We start from the raw sequence: 23,412 nt of genomic DNA on the forward strand, positions 1-23,412 counted from the left end.
CTTGGCGCACCCGAGACACAAGCATTCGGATAATCGATTTCGATGGGATCAATTTCTCAGCCGAAGGCAAACGGAATGGGAAAAAGATTGTTTAATCCCGTGCACGAAGACAGAAAACGTTCTAAATAATTAAAAGAAATTATTCTAATGCTATTTTGTGTAAGAAAAAGCATTAGAATAATTTTTTTTTGCAAAACTTTTGCTCTCGGCTCTTGGCGCACCCGAGACACAAGCATTCGGATAATCGATTTCGATGGGATCAATTTCTCAGCCGACGACAAACAGAATGGGAAAAAGATTGTTTAATCCCGTGCACGAAAGCAAAAAACGATGTAAATAATTAAAAGAAATTATTCTAATGCTATTTTGTGCAAGAAAAAGCATTAGAATAATTTTTTTTTCAAAAATTTTCCACTCGGCTGTCGGTGCACCCGAGACACCAAAGCATTCGGATAATCGATTTCGATGGGATCAATTTCTCAGCCGACGACAAACAGAATGGGAAAAAGATTGTTTAATCCCGTGCACGAAAGCAAAAAACGATGTAAATAATTAAAAGAAATTATTCTAATGCTATTTTGTGTAAGAAAAAGCTTCAGAATAATTTTTTTTTGCAAAATTTTTCCACTCGGCTGTCGGTGCACCCGAGACACCAAAGCATTCGGATAATCGATTTCGATGGGATCAATTTCTCAGCCGACGACAAACAGAATGGGAAAAAGATTGTTTAATCCCGTGCACGAAAGCAAAAAACGATGTAAATAATTAAAAGAAATTATTCTAATGCTATTTTGTGTAAGAAAAAGCTTCAGAATAATTTTTTTTTGCAAAATTTTTCCACTCGGCTGTCGGTGCACCCGAGACACAAGCATTCGGATAATCGATTTCGATGGGATCAAAATCCCAGCCGAAGGCAAACAAAATGGGAAAAAAATAGTTTAATGCCGTGCACGAAAGCAAAAAACGGTGTAAATAATTAAAAGAAATTATTCTAATGATATTTTGTGCAGAAAGAATCATTGGAATAATTAAATTATGTGTTGAACAGAAAATAATGGGTGTCGGGTAGTATTCGGCTCATTTCAGTTTTCTATATAGCTGGCTGAAGCCAGCCGAATGCTAGCCGAATATAAAAAAAATGTGCCCCACTAATGTGGAGCACAACCAAGTAGGAAATAAAATAATGTGAACAACATATTTTATTGATTATTGAATTTTTATTAATAGTTTTTTCCCGTTCCTACACATCCCAAACCGTTAAAATTTTTCCGTTATTTTTGAATTCAAACCCGGAGGGGAAAAGGCCTATTCAATCAGCTGACGGAGGGGAAAGGCCTATTCAACCAAATGTCATTCGGCTGAATAGGCCTTAGCCAAGACACAAACCTTCGGCTGGCCTTCGGCCAGCTTCAGGGAGGTATTTGTCTACTTCTATCAGAATTGTTTACACAAATCTAAATGGTTAGTTGAAGTTATTTTACAAAGGTGAATGCATTATTACATTTTGTATTATGTGAATAAAATTCACAAAAGTTTATCCTTGAATTTGACATGAAATACTCGTAAAACTATTTTAACCCTTTAACGACGAGACAGTTTTCGCTGACCGAAAACAATAGAAATAAAACCGTTAAACAAAACTTGTAAAACGTCTTACATCTAACTTCGAAAAGCCAATAGAGTCTGGATTTCGTGTATTTTTTTTTTGTCTCTATGAACGATAGGGGCAAAAATAGCCTAAAAATTTAAGTAATTTTTCTGACGGTATTAATGATTCATAATTTTCACTCTATCGAAAAATATTCTGTTTGTGTATTGTATAGTTTCCTTTTTCAATAAGGTTTTGCTTTAAAAAAAAAAACGAAGTATAAAAAATAATTAAAATCAATTTTCAATATGAGAATTTAAAAATTCGCAATTTTTGAGCTTAAATATTTGTCATATTGCAAATAGGTGAAGACTCGCAAAAAATATCCTAGATTCCTTAAACCTTCTACTTTGCAATTACGTATAAACATAAGAAAAATATAACTTTAGGTACTCAGGAAAAATTATTTTCTTTATGGGACACCGGTGTTCCAATCGTCCTTAAAGGGTTAAATGTCATCAATTTTAAAGCAGCGTAAACTAAAATATTACCATTTTCTACAACTTTTACTGGAAATGTAATGAAACATCGTTATGCATATAAAATGCTAAAAAAAGATAGCCTATGTTTCCAGAACCAAAAAAAAACTTTCTGTAGTCTTATCGGATTGTATTGTCACCGGATATTGTAGGAAGGCAGTAAATTTGAGCAAAATTGAAGTATAAAATTATCAGAAGAATATATTTCAAGATTTGATAATAAACCTATAAACTTTTCAATCTCTATTAAATTAAAAATTTTGGCAAAGCTTTGCGAAATTCACGAACTTGTGACTTCGATTCTATACCCTCAGAAGTACTCTCGCATTATTTGTCATTACAGATTCTCAACCGTTTTTAAACGATTTATAAATAACAGAATCGCCCAAATTCCCAAAATAACTGAGAAGCAATATAAATTGATTTTCGAGTAAATTTTTTTTAGCGGTTCATAACCGGTTTGTTACTGGTTTGGAACCGATTAGAACTTTACTATGAAATTGCAGGACTTTGCAAAGAAGCACATGAACCCATTGGTTTAGAAATAGATATACATTCTCTAGAGCCATTTTGACATTAAAAGTCGGTATTAAGAATGATTCTGCGGTACTTGCGCATGAACTTTAATGTTCGTCGTTACCTCTGAAACATATCCAAAATTGAAAAAAAAATAAATGACACGTTTTCAAACAATTTCAAAAAGCATGATCTTAGAGGGGAAGAGGTGCAGGGCGTGCACGGTTGGGGGAAAAATAAAGGACATGATAACGGTCGACTTCTGAAGGGGTCGCCGCAAGTTCCAAGTCGTTATCTTTAATCGTTTGGCTTATAGAGGTGGTAAGCTGCGGACCCGCGTGCCATCACAAAATTGGAAAATTCAGATTTCCAAAATTTTACCGAAATATAAACCCTTTCGGGGGTACGGAGTCGGAATATATAACTGAAAATCTATAGATTATCACTCTGTGGACTATAATATTTAAAAAATCACTACATCAGAAAGATTTTGGAAGAAAAAATGTTGACTATTATTAGTAAACGTGTAAAGCAATTTTATTTGAAATGTTTTAGCTCAATTAAAAAAAGGGAATATTATCAAAGGTAAAAGAAAAAAAAGAGGTATGGTAAAACGTAGCAGCTTTGAAAGATGCTCAAAAGCCAAAAGTCGTTTTCCATCATTGTCCAGATAGAATAATAATATTATATAGCGATGCAATTCGTAAAAATAACTTCGTAAGGTAAAGTTGAATGTTTGATGGTGAATTTCTATAAAATAGTCGTATTTATTTATGGAATTCGTATCCGTATATGATTCGTATTTATTTATGGAATAATTGACCTATTAATGTTAGACCATACGCCAAATATTAGTGCAAATATAAATAAATTGAATAAATAACTCTATCAGTCGAATTGAGGAACCGGTAGACTTGAGGGAACTTTACCTTATTTACGAAATTGCAAAGTTTTTTTTGCACTTATTTTTTTGTTTACCGATTCATAAGCGATTTTAATCGATATTTATTGAGTTTCCGTTATAAAGTAATTATTAATTTATATAATCGTTATAAAACCATTTGAAATTGGTCAGGAATTCCAAAATCTTTCCAATATCATTCCCATGATCCTAAACTTTTTTTTTTCTTTAACCCAACTTAGAGAAAGATTCTAACTCAGATGCTATTTATTAGAAAGTTTATGCTTTGTCTTTTTTTGTTACTGAAGTCCTAAAAATTAGATAATTAATTATTTAAAGAATACATTTAGAAAGTTTTATATGCAATATTTGCACGATAATTCAATAATAAGATAGTCGTCTTCATAACTCTCTTAATTAATGAAGAATCTTTTACAATAAAATAAAAGCGAAAGAGAAACTTCAAATAATGCTCAAATGATTCTCTAAATTAGAAGCATGAAAAGTTTATGTAGCGCGGAATTTGCTTCATCTGACACTCACTTGATCTCTTGACTTGTTTCTGCCCCCAAGTTGCTAAAGATAATTAATTTCTGCATTAAAAAAAATGTATTCAATATTCTTTCATAAATTTACTAGCATATTTTATGCTTAATCTTTGCAAAAAAAAAATTTGCACATTTAATGCTGTGTGTCTAATAGGTGATTGAATTAATTTTCAAAGCTATATTCATTATTTTTTTTAATAGATTGAGTTTTATAGTAGTAATTACAATAACACTAAATGGCATATAGTGCAAAATGTATTCACGATGATATCTTTTCATCAGTTTGAATTCGTCACTTGTTACGCTTCGACGGTCACCAATTTGGATCCTTCCGTTGGAGATTCTCTGTTTTCAAACACAATAAATTCCATTGAGAACTCTGGGGCACGATTATTTTAGATTATTATTTTATAACATATAAATGTTTGAATAAAGCAAATAAATAGTGAAACATTATTATGAAATCTACCAGGAGAAATCGATCTAAATCTCTTCCGTCGCTGGGGATTTACCGAATAGTGCCAAAAGTGAGTCAGTAGTTTAATTTTTGGAGAATCGTTTTTTTTTTGTGTCTGGGGAATTTCTGAGCAGGAAAAAATTAATTATTCGTAAATTGTTCGTCTAATCAAGATTAAACTAGACGAGGTGATAATTGCTTGCCTCTGCAAAGAAGAATGTAAATGAAAGTGAATTTTCTTTGTTGTTTTTTTCTTTTTTCTTCTCGAAATATATATTTGCTGTTGAGATTCTTAGTCCATTGGAGAAAATTACATGAGTCCGCTTTTATTAGACACTATCATGCAAAATCATTTAGCAGAACAAAAGAATGGATTTCATTTTAAGAAATGAAGTATATCGTGTGGTTGTACTTTGAATAATTACTTTCTCACGTCACTAGTAAGTATGAAAAAAAAAACGATGAATGAATGAGAGGCTACCAAAGTTCACAATAAAATTTAAGATTGTCATTTTGGGGTGATACAAGTGGCAGTTGATCGGTATAGAAAGAAAAAGTTGAAGATATAAAATGATATATTCTGCACCGTTTGCTCAAATAAATTTTAAAAATATATGATATTAGAAAAGAGTCCAAATAGTTTACTTCTTTGTGTGTAAATTTGCCAATGATGTGAAAGAGGCTAGAGAGGACAAAAAAATATATAGATATAGTAATTGACTTTCACCCAACTTCGTATGAATAATTTAGCTTAAAAATTGTACTTATGCCAATATGTATCTGAAGATGTTAATGCATCTTATACTGCTGACATTGCATTTTGATCGATGGTAATTTTCTTCTCTTGCATCAAGCCAAGAGTGAAACAACTTCGTGAACGCCTCCATGTAGCGAGCGAGATAAGAATTTATACCTGTGGTTTTAATACCCGGTAGGTTAACTAAAGCAATTTTGCAATTTTTCAATTGACCGCAAACTGTGCTGTTCAATTTATTTCTATTTTTCTTAAAATCCGACAAAATGACAAGTTCAAGGAAATGTCCCCATCGTGATTGATGATTGAAAAGTTAATAGTGAAGCCCACCGTCAAAGTCTCACATAGATGAGATTATAAGTTCAAGAAAGTGAAATAATTCACACAAAGAGAGAAATTATAATTGTCACCAATTGGTGAAACAATCAACTCAACATCCATCTTTTGTGTTTGCTCCCAAACAAGACGCACCATATAGAGGGAAAGGTAAAAAGTGGAACATTTATTGTTTCTCAATGGACATCTTGTGAATTTTAAAATTGAAGGTATAGCTTGAACTTTTTTTTTAAAGATGCTACATTGAAAGTGAGTTAGTAGATTTATGTATTTTTCGCATGTGGAGATGACTTAAAAATGATTCCCATGATATTACTTCTTGGAATTATTTTTTTTTTGCAAGAAAGAAACTGTCTTCAGAAATGTAATCAGCTTTGGCTAATGTGAGATGATTTTCTCAAATAAAAAAATCTCTTTCAAAACACTGGGAAATACACTCACAGTGGCATTAAAAAAGTCTCAATTTATCGCAAAGTTAAACAACAATTTGGTTTATGGACCATTTGTGTTTATTGAGGGTCAAAAAGTTATTTATTTAATTTTTAAATAAATTTAACTAAATACATAATGCACTAAAATGAACGGGAACGTTGATATAGAAAGTTCTGATGAAATGAAATTTGTCTTTATACGTCGTATAATTTATAAATAAAATATTTGAATTAAATTGATAAATATATATTTCTATTTTTTGTGTTCAAATAATGAATTGTTTTTTATTCTATCTAAAACAAACTAAAATATCTCAATGTCTTATTGTGTTATCACACTTGCGCATTAAAATTTTAATATGATTCACATTAATTGTCGCTTGTGAGAGTCCAAATGCGTAATTTGTGTGTTTGAATAATTTTATATTCAAAATTTTATCTATTTGTTGATAAAAAGGCAGACTTGGCCCGCAAAATTTGATATAAATTGATTTATAGCATTAATGCGATTTTCTCTTTAATTTTTTAATGTGAAAAATATTTATGTTTTAGGTAAATTTAAACATATTTTTGCAGGCCAAGTCCACTTCTTTATCAATAAATAGAAAAACCCCAAATATTAAGTGACTCAAAGACACAAATAACATATTTGGACGCTCACAAGCGACAATTAATGTGAATCACATTAAAATTTTAATGTGCAAGTGTGATAACGCCGTTATAGGCCTATGGCTTACATTTTTCCGGTTTCTCTAATGTAGTCTAAATCAAAGTTCTATTTTAGAAGAAAGTGTAATTGATTGCGGAGAACTCGCTTTAATTTGATCGAGAAATTCGCGGGGACTTGGAGGAACTCATAGACAAGCTCAAAGAATCCAAAAGGAACTTTCGGTGAATATAAGAAACCTAACGTCAAGGAATAACACGAACCCACCGAGATGCCCATGGGAAATGCTTTGATTTTTTTCAGGCAACCTGAAACTCTATCCACTTCGATTGTATGGTTTTCCCTTTGTTTTAATTCATTTTTTTATTATACGAAAATTACTTAGTTAGGGGGAGGTGGGGCTACTTTGAGCTGTGGCGCTACATTTTTATACGATTTTTTCGCTTATTTCTAAATGAAGCTGGTTCTTACAATTATTTTATTTTGATCCACATTTATTTTGTCCATCCCAATTACATCATGTTTAAGCCCAGTTTATATTAAAAATATGCGAAAAAATTATATAACAATCCAATTCCGCAGCTCAAAGTACCCTCATATCCCCCTATCTGTTATTATTAGTCTCTTGATATCGTTTTTGCAGCGTCTCCCATAAATCATATTGCAAGCTTTTAAACCAAACTCAGCTATATACTACCACAAGTAGCGTTTATTATCGATAGTCAATTCAATTGATTTAATTTTATAGCCAGAAATTCATTAAATAATTTTTCGATCGAAATTCAGCCTAAAATTATCATTAAATGAAAGTCTATAACATTTCCGTTTAATTTAATGTGGGTGTGCAAAATTAATATGTTGTTTGTATAGACGAAATTTGAGACAATCATCTACCGCATATCATTAAAAATGTGCATCTTAAATTAAGCAGTAAATATTCATTGATATTTTCGGATCACAAAATACATAAACTTAATCCAAATATAAACGAAAAAATAATATTAGTCATACAGGAAAATTCATAAAGGTTTTTTTTTTTGGCAGACTTTGCTTTTGTTATGTGACACATACATGACATTCTATTTCGTAAACATGTATTTGACATATCAATGAGAGTGAATGAAATATGTTTAAGCCCCTAGTTTAACTCCCATGAGAAGTTTCGAAAATATGTTTCCAAAACAAAAAATTATTGTACACAGGGAATTATTTATTATATATAATGCCCACCGCACTATAACCTTTGTTTGTAATTATGTTTTCAAAATTTCCTGTGAGAGTGAGCGAGACATTTCATTCACTCTTACTGAAATTTCAAAAACATGTTTACAAAACAACAGTTTTCGTTTGTAAATATATTTTCGACATTTTAGTGAGAGTGAAAGAGATCTAAATCTTAAAAAAGTAATGATAGTGCGTTGGGTATAAGAATGAGTGAGATAACTAGATCTAGATTTCACTAACTCTCGCTGGATTGTTAAAAATATGATTACAAAAGGCAAAATGCCTAATGCCCAATGCATAGTAAGATTTGTTTTATAAACATGTTTTTGATATCTCAGACTGAATGAAGCCGAGATCTTGTTATCTCGCTCTCTTTCATAGGATTTTTTTTTAAACATGTTTACAATCAAAAGTTTATGTGCGTTGAGCATAATATCCAAGCACAATAACTTTTGTTTTGTAAACATATTTTTGATACTTTTATAAAAATGAATGAGATTTAAATCTAATCATCTCGCCCGCTTTTATATATAGTTTCGAAAACATGTTTACAAAACAGAAGTTATTGTGCGTTGAGCATAATGCCCAGCACACAATAACTTTTGTTTATAAACATGTTTTCAAAATTTCCAATGAGATTGAATGAAAGGTAGATCTAGTCATCTAGCTCTCTTTCATAGAAAATGTTGAAAACATGTTTACAAACAAAATCTATTGTGAGTTGGGCATAATGCTCAACAAACAATAATTTTTGTGTCATAAACATGTTTTCGATATTTCAATGAGAGTGAATGAAATCTACAGTAATCTTGCTCATTTTTATATGCAGTTTGAGATACATGTTTACAAAACAATAGATATAGTGCGTTGGTCATAACGTCCTATACATAATCTGTTTTGTTTTGTAAACATATTTTAGAAACTGCCTGTGAGAGTGAACCCGATGATTAGATCTAGGTTTCATTCATTGTCATTGAAATGTTAGAAACATGTTTAGAATACAAAAGCTACTAAGTACACGGCATAATCTTCTTCGTTAAAGGAACTTTAATTTATAAAAAAAATTAATTAAAAGTTATAAGTTTATAAGTTCAAGTGTGCAAATGAAAATCTGTAACTTATTTTCCTAAATAACCATCTTACTTTATTAATAGAAATGTTGTTTAATGTGATACAGATATGTGTGCTCAGTCTAAATTGAATCAAATAAAAAATTACGTTTAAGGCTCTGAAAAAGAAAAATCAGGTATTGAACTTAGACACACGTCTCTTTGATACTATAAGAGCGATTGATTATATTTTAATAATTTCCATAATCTTTTCATTGACCAAGGTCTATTAATCTTATAGTTCTATGTTGTTTTGGAATGTCCCTTTAGCTTGGCATATTACTTAACAAGCACTTCTACACATTATTATAATGTTACTACCGTAATTGTCTTAAAGTAAATAACAGAAATATATACCACTTACTGGTCTTCTTGTAAAAATGCCATCTAAATTATTTGCATACATTGTCTCTGAATGAATAGTAAATGTTGCAAAGAGAAAATTATTCAATTTCCCAACTATAATGTTTTAAATTTTGCAAAGCACGTCGCGAGAGACGCTTTTTGAGTGTCAAGTTCACGACTCAATAAGAAAACGATTTCTACTATAAAATTATAACTTGAGCAGTTTTCTCTCTCTTTAACCACGATTATCTCAAATAACAAGCACAAAGAGTGGTCACATTTTTTATCCATCCGTTTCCATTGCAAAATGCTTTTTCTGCAACATTTACGATGTGTGTGAAAGGTTTGGGTACTTTGGGTGGATGATATTTACAGAGAAAAATGAGGATGAGAGTACAATTAAAATAACTCCGTGAAAATAATCTAAGATATTTAGATATTTCTGCAATGAAATGAAATAAGGGAAAAACATTTTATACAGAGTGGATTTTGATAGCGGATGGTACTACCGTGTATAGTTTTCTTTTTCTCTTTACACTTTCCATCAAGAGACAGAAATGTTAAAGATAAGAAATAGAAGAATCTCGCCTCTTCTTTGCAAAGGTTCAACAACACTTTCTTAGAATGGAGATTGGCAATGTAGTCAATGAATGGGGAATAATATCTACTTACATATATGAAAATGCCCAAAGGGAGAGGTGTGTTGTGTGTTTGACAAATGTGACAGGAGAACATGGAAGTTCTATTGGCATCATCTTTAATTGCCTTGGCGTATAAAATTGTTTGCGGCTTTTTAATATTGTGAACATTATTTTCAAAGTGAAGAGAGATAGTGGACACTATTTCTCACTTATGTGTATATAGCGTATTTTCCAATTTAGACAAGTGAAATTATTTGAAAATGGTATAAAGCGATCATGAAGTGAAGAGATATAGTATATACATTGTGGCTCATTCTCGTTGTTCGTCAAAAATATTTAATCGATTGATGGAAAGTAATTTCTTTCGGTCAGTATAAAATTTTATTTATCCAATGTTGTCGCTTGAATCAGCGACTGTGCTAACTGCATTTACTTTGTATCTGTGTTTATTACAAAAGATGCAATACTGCATAGTCATTTGTGACAAATACGGATAGAAAGAAAATGAAGGTAGCGCAGTTGCTGATGTAAGTGACCATAATTTTTAATTGTAAATATGTTTTGAGAACTGCCTATGAGAGTAAGCGAGATGACTATATTTAGATCTCTTTCACTCTCACTGAAATGTCAAAAACATGTTTACAAAATAAAAGCTCAACGCACAATAACTTTTATTTATAAACATGTTTTCAACATTTTCTATAAGAGTGAGCGAGATGACTAGATCAACATCTCACTCACTCTCATTGAAATATCAATATTTACAAAATAGTTATGGTGTGCTAGGCATTATGACTAACGCACAATAACTTTTATTTGTAATCATGTTTTCAAAATTGCCCATGAGAGTGAGCGATATGACTAGATCTAGATTTAATTCACTCTCACTGAAATTCCAAAAACATGTTTACAAAACAAAAGTTATTGTGCGCTGGTCATGAGAATCCTATTTTGATGCAAGCAATGTTTTTTTAATGTAAAAAAAAAACTTAGAATTTTCATATTTTATTACCTGCTGTAATTTCTCAAACTCGTCGAAAAAGCTAACTATTTTTTAGAGAAAAAAATACATTAGAGTTCAACCGTTCAACTTATTTCCTGCTTTTCGGATCTAAAGATTTTATTTTTTGTATTTGTATTTGTTTTTCTTAAATTATAATTAAATTTTTGAATTTGACTTACGACCACATAAAGAGATTCAACTTATAATGTCTTAAGTTTTTTTTTATTTTCTCGAACTTCATTTTCCATAATTTTTAGGCTTTAATGGAAAATATTTTAAAACTGCAAAAAACTCAATTGACTTATTAACTTCACTTCGATAATTCTTGCAAAATTTTCACTTTACAAGCTTATGTACAGGGATTATTTAACTTTAGCGAACTAATATTTTCTATTGTTTTTTTTTTCAAAATTGTGACACCTTAAGCAATCCAATACGTGTTAGTTATAATAGAATGTGGTTTTCAAATTATCTTTCATTTTCCCCAGAGTGTAAATTTTAAAATAGTGAATTTGAGATGTTGAGGAAATCTTAAAGTATATTGCTTGATTTTCCGGAATACCGTTTTGTGTTGTGGTGTAACAAGTGAATTGATAAAAGATTTGAGATTTGCAGCAATGCATTTGACTCCAAAGATCTCCCTCTGTGCGTTTGATATTCCATTGCGATCGAATAGGTAACGATAGATATATTTATAAAAAGTTGCTGAGAGAGAGAGAGAGGAAAAAAGAAATAGATAAAATATTGAGCGTATTTTATTGTAAGGCTTCACCAATGCTATTCACAGCGTTATAGCAAAACTCCCCACAAAAATTTTCACTTACCGTTGGTTGATGATGGCTCACCTGTTTTGATACGAAGCGCGCTCACAATCTCTGCCAGTTGAAGATCAGTTGTTGTACAGAGAGCACATTGTGTATGGTGTTCGTCAATAATAAAAGAGCTCTCTATCATTGCACGCGAACCAAGAAAGAAAAAAGTTTCTTTTCCTCATCGGGAAGAGAAAAAAAATCCATCATTAGAGAATTGTGAACTAATATTGTGTCTCACAGTAGTTTTTCATTAATTTATTTATAATAAAACAAAAAAATAATAATAACCCAGTGTGTTCTTAAGAAGACGTTCATTGAAAGTGAAGTGAATTAAACATTAAATTTCCCATTGAAAAGCATAGAAATATATATATACATATACATATTAAGAAAAAACGATTTTCACAGGCATTTTGTACCAGTGAATAAAAGAGTTTTTTTTTCTTCTTCTTCTTCATTATAAAAGAGTGAATAATAAATTAAATAATGTACTAAACGTGAAGAGTGAATATATTTGAAAAATTTACATCAATTAATAGAGACAATGAATTGCAATAAATATTTGCTAATGGAAATAATAAAAGCACAACAACTTAATATAAAATTGATGAAGAATAATGCTTCTCTTCCTCATACTTTTCACTTTTGAATTTACCATCATTTTCTACGCAAACCTCCTCAATTTTCATGCAGATTTCTTGTCTCTCTGAGATACCAATTCAACGATTATTATTTATATGATCACCTTCATTGGACTTTTTGGAAAAGTGGTGCGTCTGTGTAAGTTGAAAATTGCAATCAATTATGCTTTGGCCAATAAATATAAGAAAAGAAAAAAAAGTATGATGCGGATTTCTTTTAAATGATCAAAATTCATTTTAATTTTTGGCTTTCACCATCTTTTTAATTTTTTTTTGGAGTATTTTAACATATTGGATACTGACTCCATACTGATTATATCAGAAAACTTATCTGTTACAAAATCACGAGGGCTATTTAATGGCTTCACTCACCTCTGTTGATATTTTTTTTAGTTTATTGACATAAAATATGGAATTAACAGGTGAACCATTTGGACGCGGGAAATAATAATAATAAAAAATGTACGGTTTTGACAAGATTTCATAATTTTAACCGCTTCAGCATATATTTGTAGTGTTGTTGACCACAACTGGAAAGAAATAGTCTCTCTTGCACTTGCATATTATAATATTATTGTAATTTAAGTAGTGCTCGAGGAGACTTTCTGTCTAACTTTGGATGTGTAAATAAAAGGCAGTTCAATGTAATGGGGTATTCACATGAAATTTTAAGATTCTGAGTAACTTTTTGTTGCAATCTAAAACTCACGGTATTTTTCTGCCATATCTGTCTTTGAAAATTATTTAAAAGGGTTGGGAATGTTAAGCAGAACTTACCTTAACTGAGCATCTTGAAGTCCTATCAACCGGTAAATCGCTTATTAACTGTCACTCAGGAGATTACCTATAAGAGAAGATGATGAGAGATGCTAAAAAAGGAAGACTAAGTGGACTAGAAGTACAGCGGTAAGAATGCATCATATGGAGTGCACAGAATGAAATTCTTGCGAAAGAATTCTTTACAGTAAAAGATGAAGAGAGATCTTATGAAAGAGGTGTGTAACATGGCATATTGAGAAATCCGGTAAATTGCTGTTCTAGTTTTACAAGTGGCAAGATCATTCCGCATATATATATGCACTTCTTAAGATGAGTTTATTATATAGGTATATATCCACAATCCACTCAGAAAGAATATTAAATGCGAAATGTGTGTAAATAGATCAGGAAACAGGTTTTCTAATTTCAGAATTATCCTCATAATAAGATCAATATTGCACATTTATGCAGATATTGGGAAAAAAGAAATAATATGTTATACAATTGGCGAGATTTATTATATTTTTCTGTTACATATGAAAAAAAAGCAAAAAATAATTATCTCCTTTCTTTTCGTCATCCCATTTTTCGATCATGTAATTTGTCAATTCAATATACCATTCCCATAGTGTTGCGAAAAATTGAAACTGCCTCTTTATTATTATAGTAGTAGCATTTTTCTGGGCATGTGCTCCAAAACAGATATCTTTCATATATGAAAGTAATGTTATGGAAAAAAAAGATATATCTGTGGTTTAAAGAGAGGGAAAAAGAAAGAATGCAAAGAAGTGGCCTTATGAAATGCACTTGCAAATTGTTAATAATTTTTATTATGATGTTACAGTAAAAAAATCATAATGATGGTGCAATGTGAAAGAAGATCTTATAATTGTACACACACCATACTTATTTACCATTGGGACTTTCGAAATAATTCAAATGTTCAACTGATCGATTATGATAGCAATTGTATCTTCTCTCATTTTTTACTATGCTTACATATATGTGCATTATCATGAAACATGAGAAAACTATTTGATGCATCTCTCAATACGTTATGCGTTTGCAATTGTGCCTGATGATTACCTTATACGAGATGAGAATGTTGTTTCATAATAATAATAATAGTATCTAATATGCATCTCAAGCTTGTAAGGTATTTACTGAAAATCTATGTTGATAAAATGTATGCATAACACGCAATTTTGTGCATCAATGGTTAAGCATTGCGGAAGGGGTTATAATATTGATGAAGAGAAAAATCTTATATGCGCTTTATGCCAAAATTGCAAGGTAGTAAAATGAATATGTTACCTCCCTCTGCCACGAATTACCCGGTTATGATCTCTCTCTGTGCAGAATTCAATCCTTACAATTATATTATATTTATCAATTTTAAACTCTTCTAACTGTTTTAATCTATTGGAAGTTTACATACATATATTGCCTTCTGAACTTATTATCCCGTTGGGGCCAACTAGAAATTATACCACAGAAGGTATTTAGAGAGAAAAAATGTATTAAACCAGTTCCTGTATAGCATATATAAGATATCCGCTATTTGTTCATCACTATACAGGAAAATTTTGAATTGCGTATGAAGAAAGCGAAGACAAGTTTTAAAATTCACATTACACACACTTTGAGATAAACCCAATGTTCTTAAAGTAAATTTAATAGTCTTCTGACCCTTATGATAATATATTAGGGTGAAAGGAACACCTATTGACACCCTACTCTGTACCATTAGGAATACGAAATTTGAACACTTATCCTTATCGAAAAACGTAGATCAATGAAAAAACACCATATTACTAACATTTCATTAGATACATTAAATAAATTTCAACATTTTGACAAAAAAGTCAATAGGGGTTCTCTGTCGAAGAGGTATTTATTCGACCTTAAAAGTATTGCATAATTATAAAAATCCTAAAATTAAATTTTGGCACTTTCTAATACATGTACTAAAATTCTAAAATTCCATTTAAATAAATCTACGATGATTTTAAAAATATTAGACACATTAAAATATCACAGTATTGAGTAATAAAGTTGTGATATTCAAAAATTACAAAATTTTCTATAGCTGAATTAAATATTTATAATAGTCTGTACTAAAACAAGACAATAGACATTTTCAATAGGGGGAAGTGGGCACCTTTGAAAGTGGGGCATCTTTGAAATTGGGATTTTTCTCCTATGTTTAATTGAAATTGAACTATATATCATAATGTAATTTAGCTTCTCAATCTGTTTGTGCAGCTATTCACAATAAGGCTCAATTTTTTTTAAATAGGTGAAAATCCCAATTTCAAAGGTGCCCCACTTTCTTCTAATCTTAATTTTTTTGTATGGAACTCACGAAAATCCATCTAATAATTTTTCACTCCTTCAATAGAGAAGAATCACATTAACCATAAAGTCCTTACCGACACCTCAAAAACCTTATAGGGGAAACTGGGGCACCACCAAACACGGGGTACCACCAAACAGTAATATTTATTTCTAAACTACTTGGACTATCTCGACCATTCCTTCGGTGGACAAGCATCCCTATAGTGCCTATAAATTCCTATCGATCTTATCCTCTGATATTCAATATCCGATTAAAAACTCGCAGTGTTTGGTGGTACCCCGTGTTTGGTGGTGCCCCAGTTTCCCCTATACCGTTTTTACCTTTGACGATTTTTAATGAAATTTCCAGAAAAAACGCTATTACAAATTAGTCCAATTTGATATCAATTCAATTACGATTTTTATGTTTAATCTTTTCGTCTACCGTTTTTTTCGATAACTTTCGAAACGTCTCTTATACTAAAATCATTTACGTTTTGAGCATAAAATTGTGAATTTGTCTCACAGTATTGTAATAAAAACCCATAATTAAATAAAAATGGTTTTATCAGTAAGTAAGGATTTGACGGTAATTATAGTTTTGTCTTAAAACCCTCAGTTCATTAATGTAACTTAGTATTAATATTAAATTTCATTAATTTTTAAAAAGATATACTAACTGACTTACAATTTTTGCGAGACGTTTCTACCTTTGAGACATTTGTTTTTAGTAAATGATTTACTAAGGATGTTTCTGTATTTTGTGAAAGTTTTTGTACTAAAAATTTTGACGATTTCCAATATGTATGCACTTTTTCTGAGAGCAACATATATTGTCTGGCTATTTTTGTTACTATTAAATTGTAATAAAAAGAAATATAAAAAATAATATTATTAGTATTAAATTGCTGATCTTTGTAGCCGGTTTCTGATATTCTTATTTCTCAAAGTCTTGTATATTATTATCCTTTAGTCTTGTTTGAACTAAATATTTCAAATTTGTAAATTTTTAATATCAAGAAGTTTAATTTAAGTTCTAAGTTGAGTAAATTCACATATTTTTTGTAATTTTTAATACTAGTGGTAAAATTTGTCATATATACAACTTCATGACCCCACGGTGCTGCCTTTTCATAGACATTGTACGCAATTCAGAAGAATTTCCGTAATCTCACCTCTCGGAGGATAATCATTCATTAGCGCTATCGATAGTGAGAGACATGTAAAATTTCAATAGTACAATCAAATATAGCAAATATGTTATTTTACAGTTATAATTATATTCAATCGTTGGAGGAATATCTAAAATTTGTAATGCTTCTTAAATATTCCTTAAATCTTCTCACATTTCTTCTTGGGTGACAGTTAAGCTAGCTGTTATCATTTTTTTTTGCTATAACCTAATGAAAATTTCTAGCTCATTTTTTGCAATTGATTTTTTTTACCATCTCTCATCGTTGATTGAATTAATAGTTATCTTTTATATCGTGCTATTGGCTGAGAAAGAAGATGATGATGGGAGAGAGAGCGAAATATCGATGAAGTGTAGAAAAAAAAACACCGTGAAGAAAAGAATACTAAACTTCCGTCTTTACTTAAGATTGCTATCTAACTGACAATGGTTTGATGTGCGCCAAATTTCATTTTTTTTTCAATAGTTTCTTAATTACTGGTGGATATGGGTAAAGTATGGGTTTTTTTTTCTAATGATTAATTAATGTGGATGGAAAGAGGGGGAAAATCGTTCAAATACCATAGTTCGGTCCAAATGCAATTAATACGAAATATTGCGATATATACAATGTTGGCCAAAGCATAACCAATTGCAGTATGAGTGAGAGATACAATATAGAAAACTGGTAGCTACAAATAAAAATTTTATATTTAGGAAGAAAAATTATACTTTCATTAGGCAAACAATGTGTCCAGACAAGTGTGAAGAACAGAGATAGAATATGAATTTCTAATGGTGGTTTACAGTCAAGTGATTTATCTGCTTGGAGGAAAGTGTATTAATTTTTGTTTTGGCCTAATTTTATCTCAATAACCCAGCATCAAGAATGAATAAAATTAAGATGTATATTGTGCCGGATCAAACAACTGAAATCGACAAGGTGCTCTCGTCCAAGATCAAGAAATTCAGCAGCGAACGGAATTTATTCTTTGCTAATTTAAATAATTGCATATACAGTGACTATAGTACGACAAAAGTGGGGAATGAGAACGCTGGTACAAAGGTGACTAAGAGCAATTCGTTCTTGAAAGCAACCGATGGATGGCGAGGTACATTGATTAAGAAGTACAAAAGTACAAAAGATCTTTTCCAATCATCCACATCGGATGCGTCACAAATGAAGCCCGAGAAGGAATGGAAAGAAAATAAACCAATTAATCGTATAAATTCCTTCAATTTGGATGAATTCGATCGACACTATCTCTTTTCGGATAATCGACGGAATATTGTGAAGGAGTTGAGGAAGAATTTTGAAAATTTTGCCAAGAATGAGGAACTAAATAATAAAAGGCCACAAATTAGTGGTAAGAAACCCGAAGTGGTTTCCTACAAAAAATGTGACTATACTGAGAATCCCATCCAACGGAAACTCAGTGAGAAGATTCCTTCGAACTTTATTGCCTATGATGGTGATCTATCGTACAAAAATGATCAGCCACATGAGCCATTCTATCTTCATGACAAATATGGAACTAGAAGTCGACATAAGTTGAATAGTGTTTTCTATGGTGTGGCTGATACTGATGTTAAAAACAACAATGCAACAAAGTATGATTGGGAAAAGGGGTATCGGAAACCACCGGAGCCACCAAAAAGAAGTGTTTCCATCAGGAATGAATTGAATAATTACGGTGGATATCCAATACAGCGCAATTCAACGCCAAATTTGGATGATTTATTCCGATGCCATGTAGTTAGTAATCAAAATTGTACCCCTATCAATGCAATACGTAATCCCTCAACGTTGAAATACACACGATTTCGAAGTGGAAGTGCCAACAATGTGAGTGACTTAGACATTGAGACTATAAACAATGAACTTCAAGATTTTGTCGATCCTCAGTGGAGTTCATTCAATTATGCCCAGAGAGCACAAATGCGTCGATATGGAAGCAGAAAGGTAATAGACATTGAATTCTCTCTTTATACCATTTATTATGTTATTGACCATTTTTCTCCCAACATTTATTCCTTGCGCTGATGGAGTGATTTATATAATTTATAGTATTTCGATGGCATGATTGTGATAAAAAAAAATATACATTGTATCTTTGCAAGGTATATTTTTTCCTGCATGCACAGCAAATTCTTTTTAATCGCAATTGATGCAGAGAAACGTGAAAGATGTATCTAGGGGAGAAATGAGGACATAAGTGCATAAATTGATCATCATGAGAGAAATGATCAGTAGCGGATTTGTACATTAATCAATGCTTTTTCTCATACTGTAACCCATAAAGAAATACTATATTAGAACAATATTTTATGCATTCTTACCTGGGAATTTCGCAAATCTCTAATGATGAAATTTATTGAACAACTTGCGTAGCGGAATAGTATGACACCAACTGAGAATAATACCTATACATTTGTCAAATGTAATCTTGAAATGGTCAAAATCTGAATAAAATTAAGATTTAGGAAGAAAGGTAGACCTGAAGAAAAATCCGATAAAATACAATTAAATTAATTGTGCACTTTTTAGAATTGCAAATTTCAATGATATCTCCCTATATAGACTATTTTGCGCTGATTAGGGGAAAGCGCGCCGCTACCTTCGGATGATTTATGCTTCGCACAAATCATTTTTTAATGTGTTATAAATGAATTTGCCTGAAAAAAGAGCTTTGCTTTGAAAAAAGAGCTATGAGTGAAATCCATAAAGAACATAGAGAAAAAAATGAAGTTGTCCGAAGCTTGAGTCGTCCGAAGGTATCGCGCTTTTCCCTAGTTAAAACGCATGTTAGACTGAAAAATGGAAAATTTTCAGATCAATTGTTTTCCTTATGATGATATAATATGTTAAGAATTAATTAAATTTAGAAAAAGCGGTAAATAAGATTCTTAAAAAAAAACTATAAGATTATATGGATGTAGCACAAGTTTCTACTAGTGCCCCATTTAAGGGATTACATGAGTGAAAATAAACAAAAAAACAGCACATATTTCTCTATTTTTTCCACCTTAATAAAAAATTTCTTCAATAACAGCTCTTAGGCATATAAAAGTACAACATTTAAAAAACTATATTTTCTGAAATTATCATTTAAAATGTTTAAAAATTCTACCTCTATCAGTTGATTTTCGGAGACCTTTAAAAAAAAAAGAAACATATTCTTACTCTTGGACAAGTTTTTTCGGAATTGGTTTATGTGAAATCCAAAAATCAAATATTTTCTATTATCTGATGAGTTAAGCTAGTCTTTGAGCGAAGGATTATTGAAAAAAAAATGAATTTCTGAGAGAATTTCATTAAAAAAAATATCTTTTTCGACTTATTTTACACCACGTTTCATCTTGTAGAATAAGTTGTGATTAAGAAACACAAAATTTTTCGTTCAAGATCTAGTTTAACTCGTGAGATAACGGGAAATATTTGTTCATATCCAAGTTATTAAAACAAATCAAGATTGTTATATATTCTTTTTTTATTTTTGTTTTTTTTTATTTCGTTTTGTTTCAAAAAGCAAATCAAAATATGAACAGAAATAATTTTATTGAATGATGCTATCTATTAATTCATAAAACTTTTATGGCTAAAAAGAGATTTATGAAATTGCAAAAAAATCTCTAATAATTTAGTTTTTTGTTTAATTTTAAATTATCGTGTATTTTTCACTGTTCAATTTGAAAAGTATACTGATGCAAAAGGTGTGGTCTTTCGTATTTAATGACATAAATTTCTCAGTTTTGTGAAAAAAATTTAAGAATCAAGCATACAGCAATAAAAAACACGCGTGTAATAATCATAAAACTCCAAAATTGTTCACAAAGTTTTGTATATCCCCAAAGAATAATTTTTTTTGCATAATCTGTACTCTGAATTACTGTAAAAAGTCTAAATGTAGTAAATATTAATACACAAAATTGGCTTATAAAATTTAAAATGTTATACCTTTTTTTATTTGAATCTTATTACAAGACTGCACATTTTGCATAAATTTACATCAGTATGAAAAATACAAATAAGCAAAGCTCGTCAATGAATTCTGGGTAGCCCAAATTCAGAGAGCTCAATTACAAACTTTACTACTATAGTTTAAAATGAATTCGACAGAATAGTGGCCTAAAATCACAAAATTCTACTTTGAGAGATGCTTCACCAGCATAGAAGAATTTAAAATGCGGGTGATTAAGTGGGTTAATTCATAAAATGCGAAGAGATACATTTTAGCATTTTATACAACTTTTTTTCTTAAATTTATTACTAGTCTTGTGAATTAGTTCTAAACCTCTCAACATTTTTTGACGACCATTTGATTAGGCAGAAGAGATTTTTTTATTATGGTTATTATAGAGATAGATGAAGAGAGATTGTTCTATCACAATATCGTGCTATGACTTATGTGGCTTTTGGATTGTGAAGTTCGGTGAAGAAGTAAAAATTGCAACATGTGAGAAATTTCCAATCGTGAGTTGTTCTTTCAAGTGAAATCGACAATAAATCAGTATACACACATAGTATATAGAATCTATAATTTGAACTGAAATTGCGCGTGCTTACACATTAATCTCCCGTTAAAATGAATAAAATTTTATAGGGATACTATTTCTCATGCCTAAAAGACCTCAATCGACATGAGGTCTCGTTGGTTGAGAGATTTTGTCGCTAAAATCTCTAATAGAGCTGTATGTAGGAAATCTCGTTAGATTTATTTCTTTTTGCGTGCAAGAGAAGAAATGGTAAATGTTAAAAGATATTCAGTGATTCAACCAGTTTTTCGTATTAACAGTTGCATCTGAATTTGCCATAGCTAAGATATTAATAAATGTCTTGTTCAAGAGTGTATCTAACTAATCATTTAAATACTCAAAGTGGACCTTCCCGTTAAATAATCCACTTTGCCAAAGTTTTCTCGAATCTCAAATTGAGTGCAAAAACCTTAATTTACAATGTCTGATGAATAAGTTATGATTTCTCATAGACAAAAGTTTTCGGATTTGACACCGGACTATTCTTTGTCATAGAGATTATATGGAAAAAAATATGCCTTTTTTTTTAAACTTTTGAATGACAGATGTAGTCTCACGACCTGGAAAAGTTAATATATGTGCTAATTTAGCCTATTTTTTTGGTGTCAAGAAGAGTCTCTTTTGTAGGACAAAACCATACACAAAACGTCAATGCAGAAGACTTTGACTAAATGGTAATTTTTTTCGGGTCAATAAATAATCAATATCAGGCTTTGCGTTATGCATATGAAATTCAGTTCAAAAACATAAATATCGGCATGTTGGAATGCATAGAATGATTTATTGGAGGTCAGTATATTGCTCAAATTTATCTTGTAGAAGGCCAATTAGACAAGATTACGGTGAAATTATCCCTTTCAACAATTACAAAATGCGACAGTTGAGCAATTAATTATACATGGTGAGCATACTTCTGAGCAAATATATCCGTTAATCATGTGTCGTTTGCTGAGGGCAATTTATAAGGAAAGAGACTTATAGAAACTTCCAGCCTCTAATGCCAATCAAAAGAAATGAATTAAAGCGGTTCTTTTATTTATGTAAAGCATATTAATAATAATTGTATGTTTTTGAGTCGATGACTTGCTGGATATTTATTTTGACGTGTGTCTCTCAGTTATATTTGCCGTATACCAACTCTTTTGCACCATCCACAGCCGGTTTTAACACTCTCCTCTTTTTCCTGCTCTTCCCAAAAAAAATAAGTAAGATATGTGAGAAGAAGAAAAAAAAACCAGTCCATCGGTCAACATATTGCGACAGATTCAAGTGAAAGTAAAATCGTTGATCTTGAGCTTTGTTGGTTGCTCAACATTTAACAATTCGTGGACCAGTTAGTGCACTTGAGTATCAAATGATAATTTGCGTGTGACATTCAATAAATCTTTAATGGTTCAGCATTGAACATGAAATCCATCAAGTGATATTTCACTTGGTGAAATGATTTGGTGAATAGACTTTATCATCTTTCTTTTTTCTCTTTCTCATATTGGCACATTTTTAATTAATGAGTTTGCTCTGTTATGCACTATTTCATTCGAAAATTGATCGAAAGTGTGAATATTTTGTATAGTCAATGAATAGGTATATGAAGAAATTTTAGTTTTATTAAATCTTTGTTTAAGCTTCGGGCAGCGCAATTCCTTTCAAGTTTTATCTTAAATAAGCAAAACTTGAAAAAACCGTCGTTAATGTATAATAATGCGTAATCAAAAATTTTAAGTAATACTCGCTGACTTTCACAATATATTTGGCGGTCACTGACACTGATTTTACCATCTTTGAAATCTTCAATTTTCATCAATAATTAGACAGATTTTTCTAGCAAAAAAGTTCTGTGAAGGCCACTTCTTTTATTGATTGAACTCGATGAAAGGGATAGCAATGTATACAAGGGCACAACTCTAGGAATAAGTTTACTTAAGGTAGTACAGTATAAGCTTTCTTGATATATTTCCTTTATTGTCTTTCTTTTTTTTATTTTTTAAGGAGAAATTTTAAAAGTAATTACACAGAAAGTAGGTGCGATATGAAGGAATCACACTTAAAAATCTGACCAAAAACGATATAAGACTATAAAATAGAGAACGATATAAG

At 30.8% G+C, this 23,412-nt stretch overlaps 1 protein-coding gene across 5 annotated transcripts in view; it reads left to right on the top strand.

The window, feature by feature from the left end:
• The window catches only part of LOC129799484 (rhotekin-like), a 68,387-nt gene that overhangs the window by 2,582 nt on the left and 42,393 nt on the right, over nucleotides 1–23,412 (top strand). Inside the window, exons 1-2 of one of the 5 annotated variants that reach the window (XM_055843393.1) lie at nucleotides 11,929–12,651; nucleotides 17,661–18,742. The exons of 1 other annotated variant lie outside the window; for it this stretch is intronic. In XM_055843393.1, the coding sequence (XP_055699368.1) occupies nucleotides 12,609–12,651; nucleotides 17,661–18,742 (1,125 nt within the window). In that variant the 5' untranslated portion in view covers nucleotides 11,929–12,608. Of the gene's footprint in view, nucleotides 1–11,928; nucleotides 12,652–17,496; nucleotides 18,743–23,412 lie in introns of those variants that run through there. 3 more of the 5 variants (XM_055843395.1, XM_055843394.1, XM_055843396.1) reach the window with 3 other exon arrangements.

This window comes from Phlebotomus papatasi, chromosome 1 (genome assembly GCF_024763615.1).
Source record: "Phlebotomus papatasi isolate M1 chromosome 1, Ppap_2.1, whole genome shotgun sequence".
Classification (NCBI taxonomy): domain Eukaryota; kingdom Metazoa; phylum Arthropoda; class Insecta; order Diptera; family Psychodidae; genus Phlebotomus; species Phlebotomus papatasi.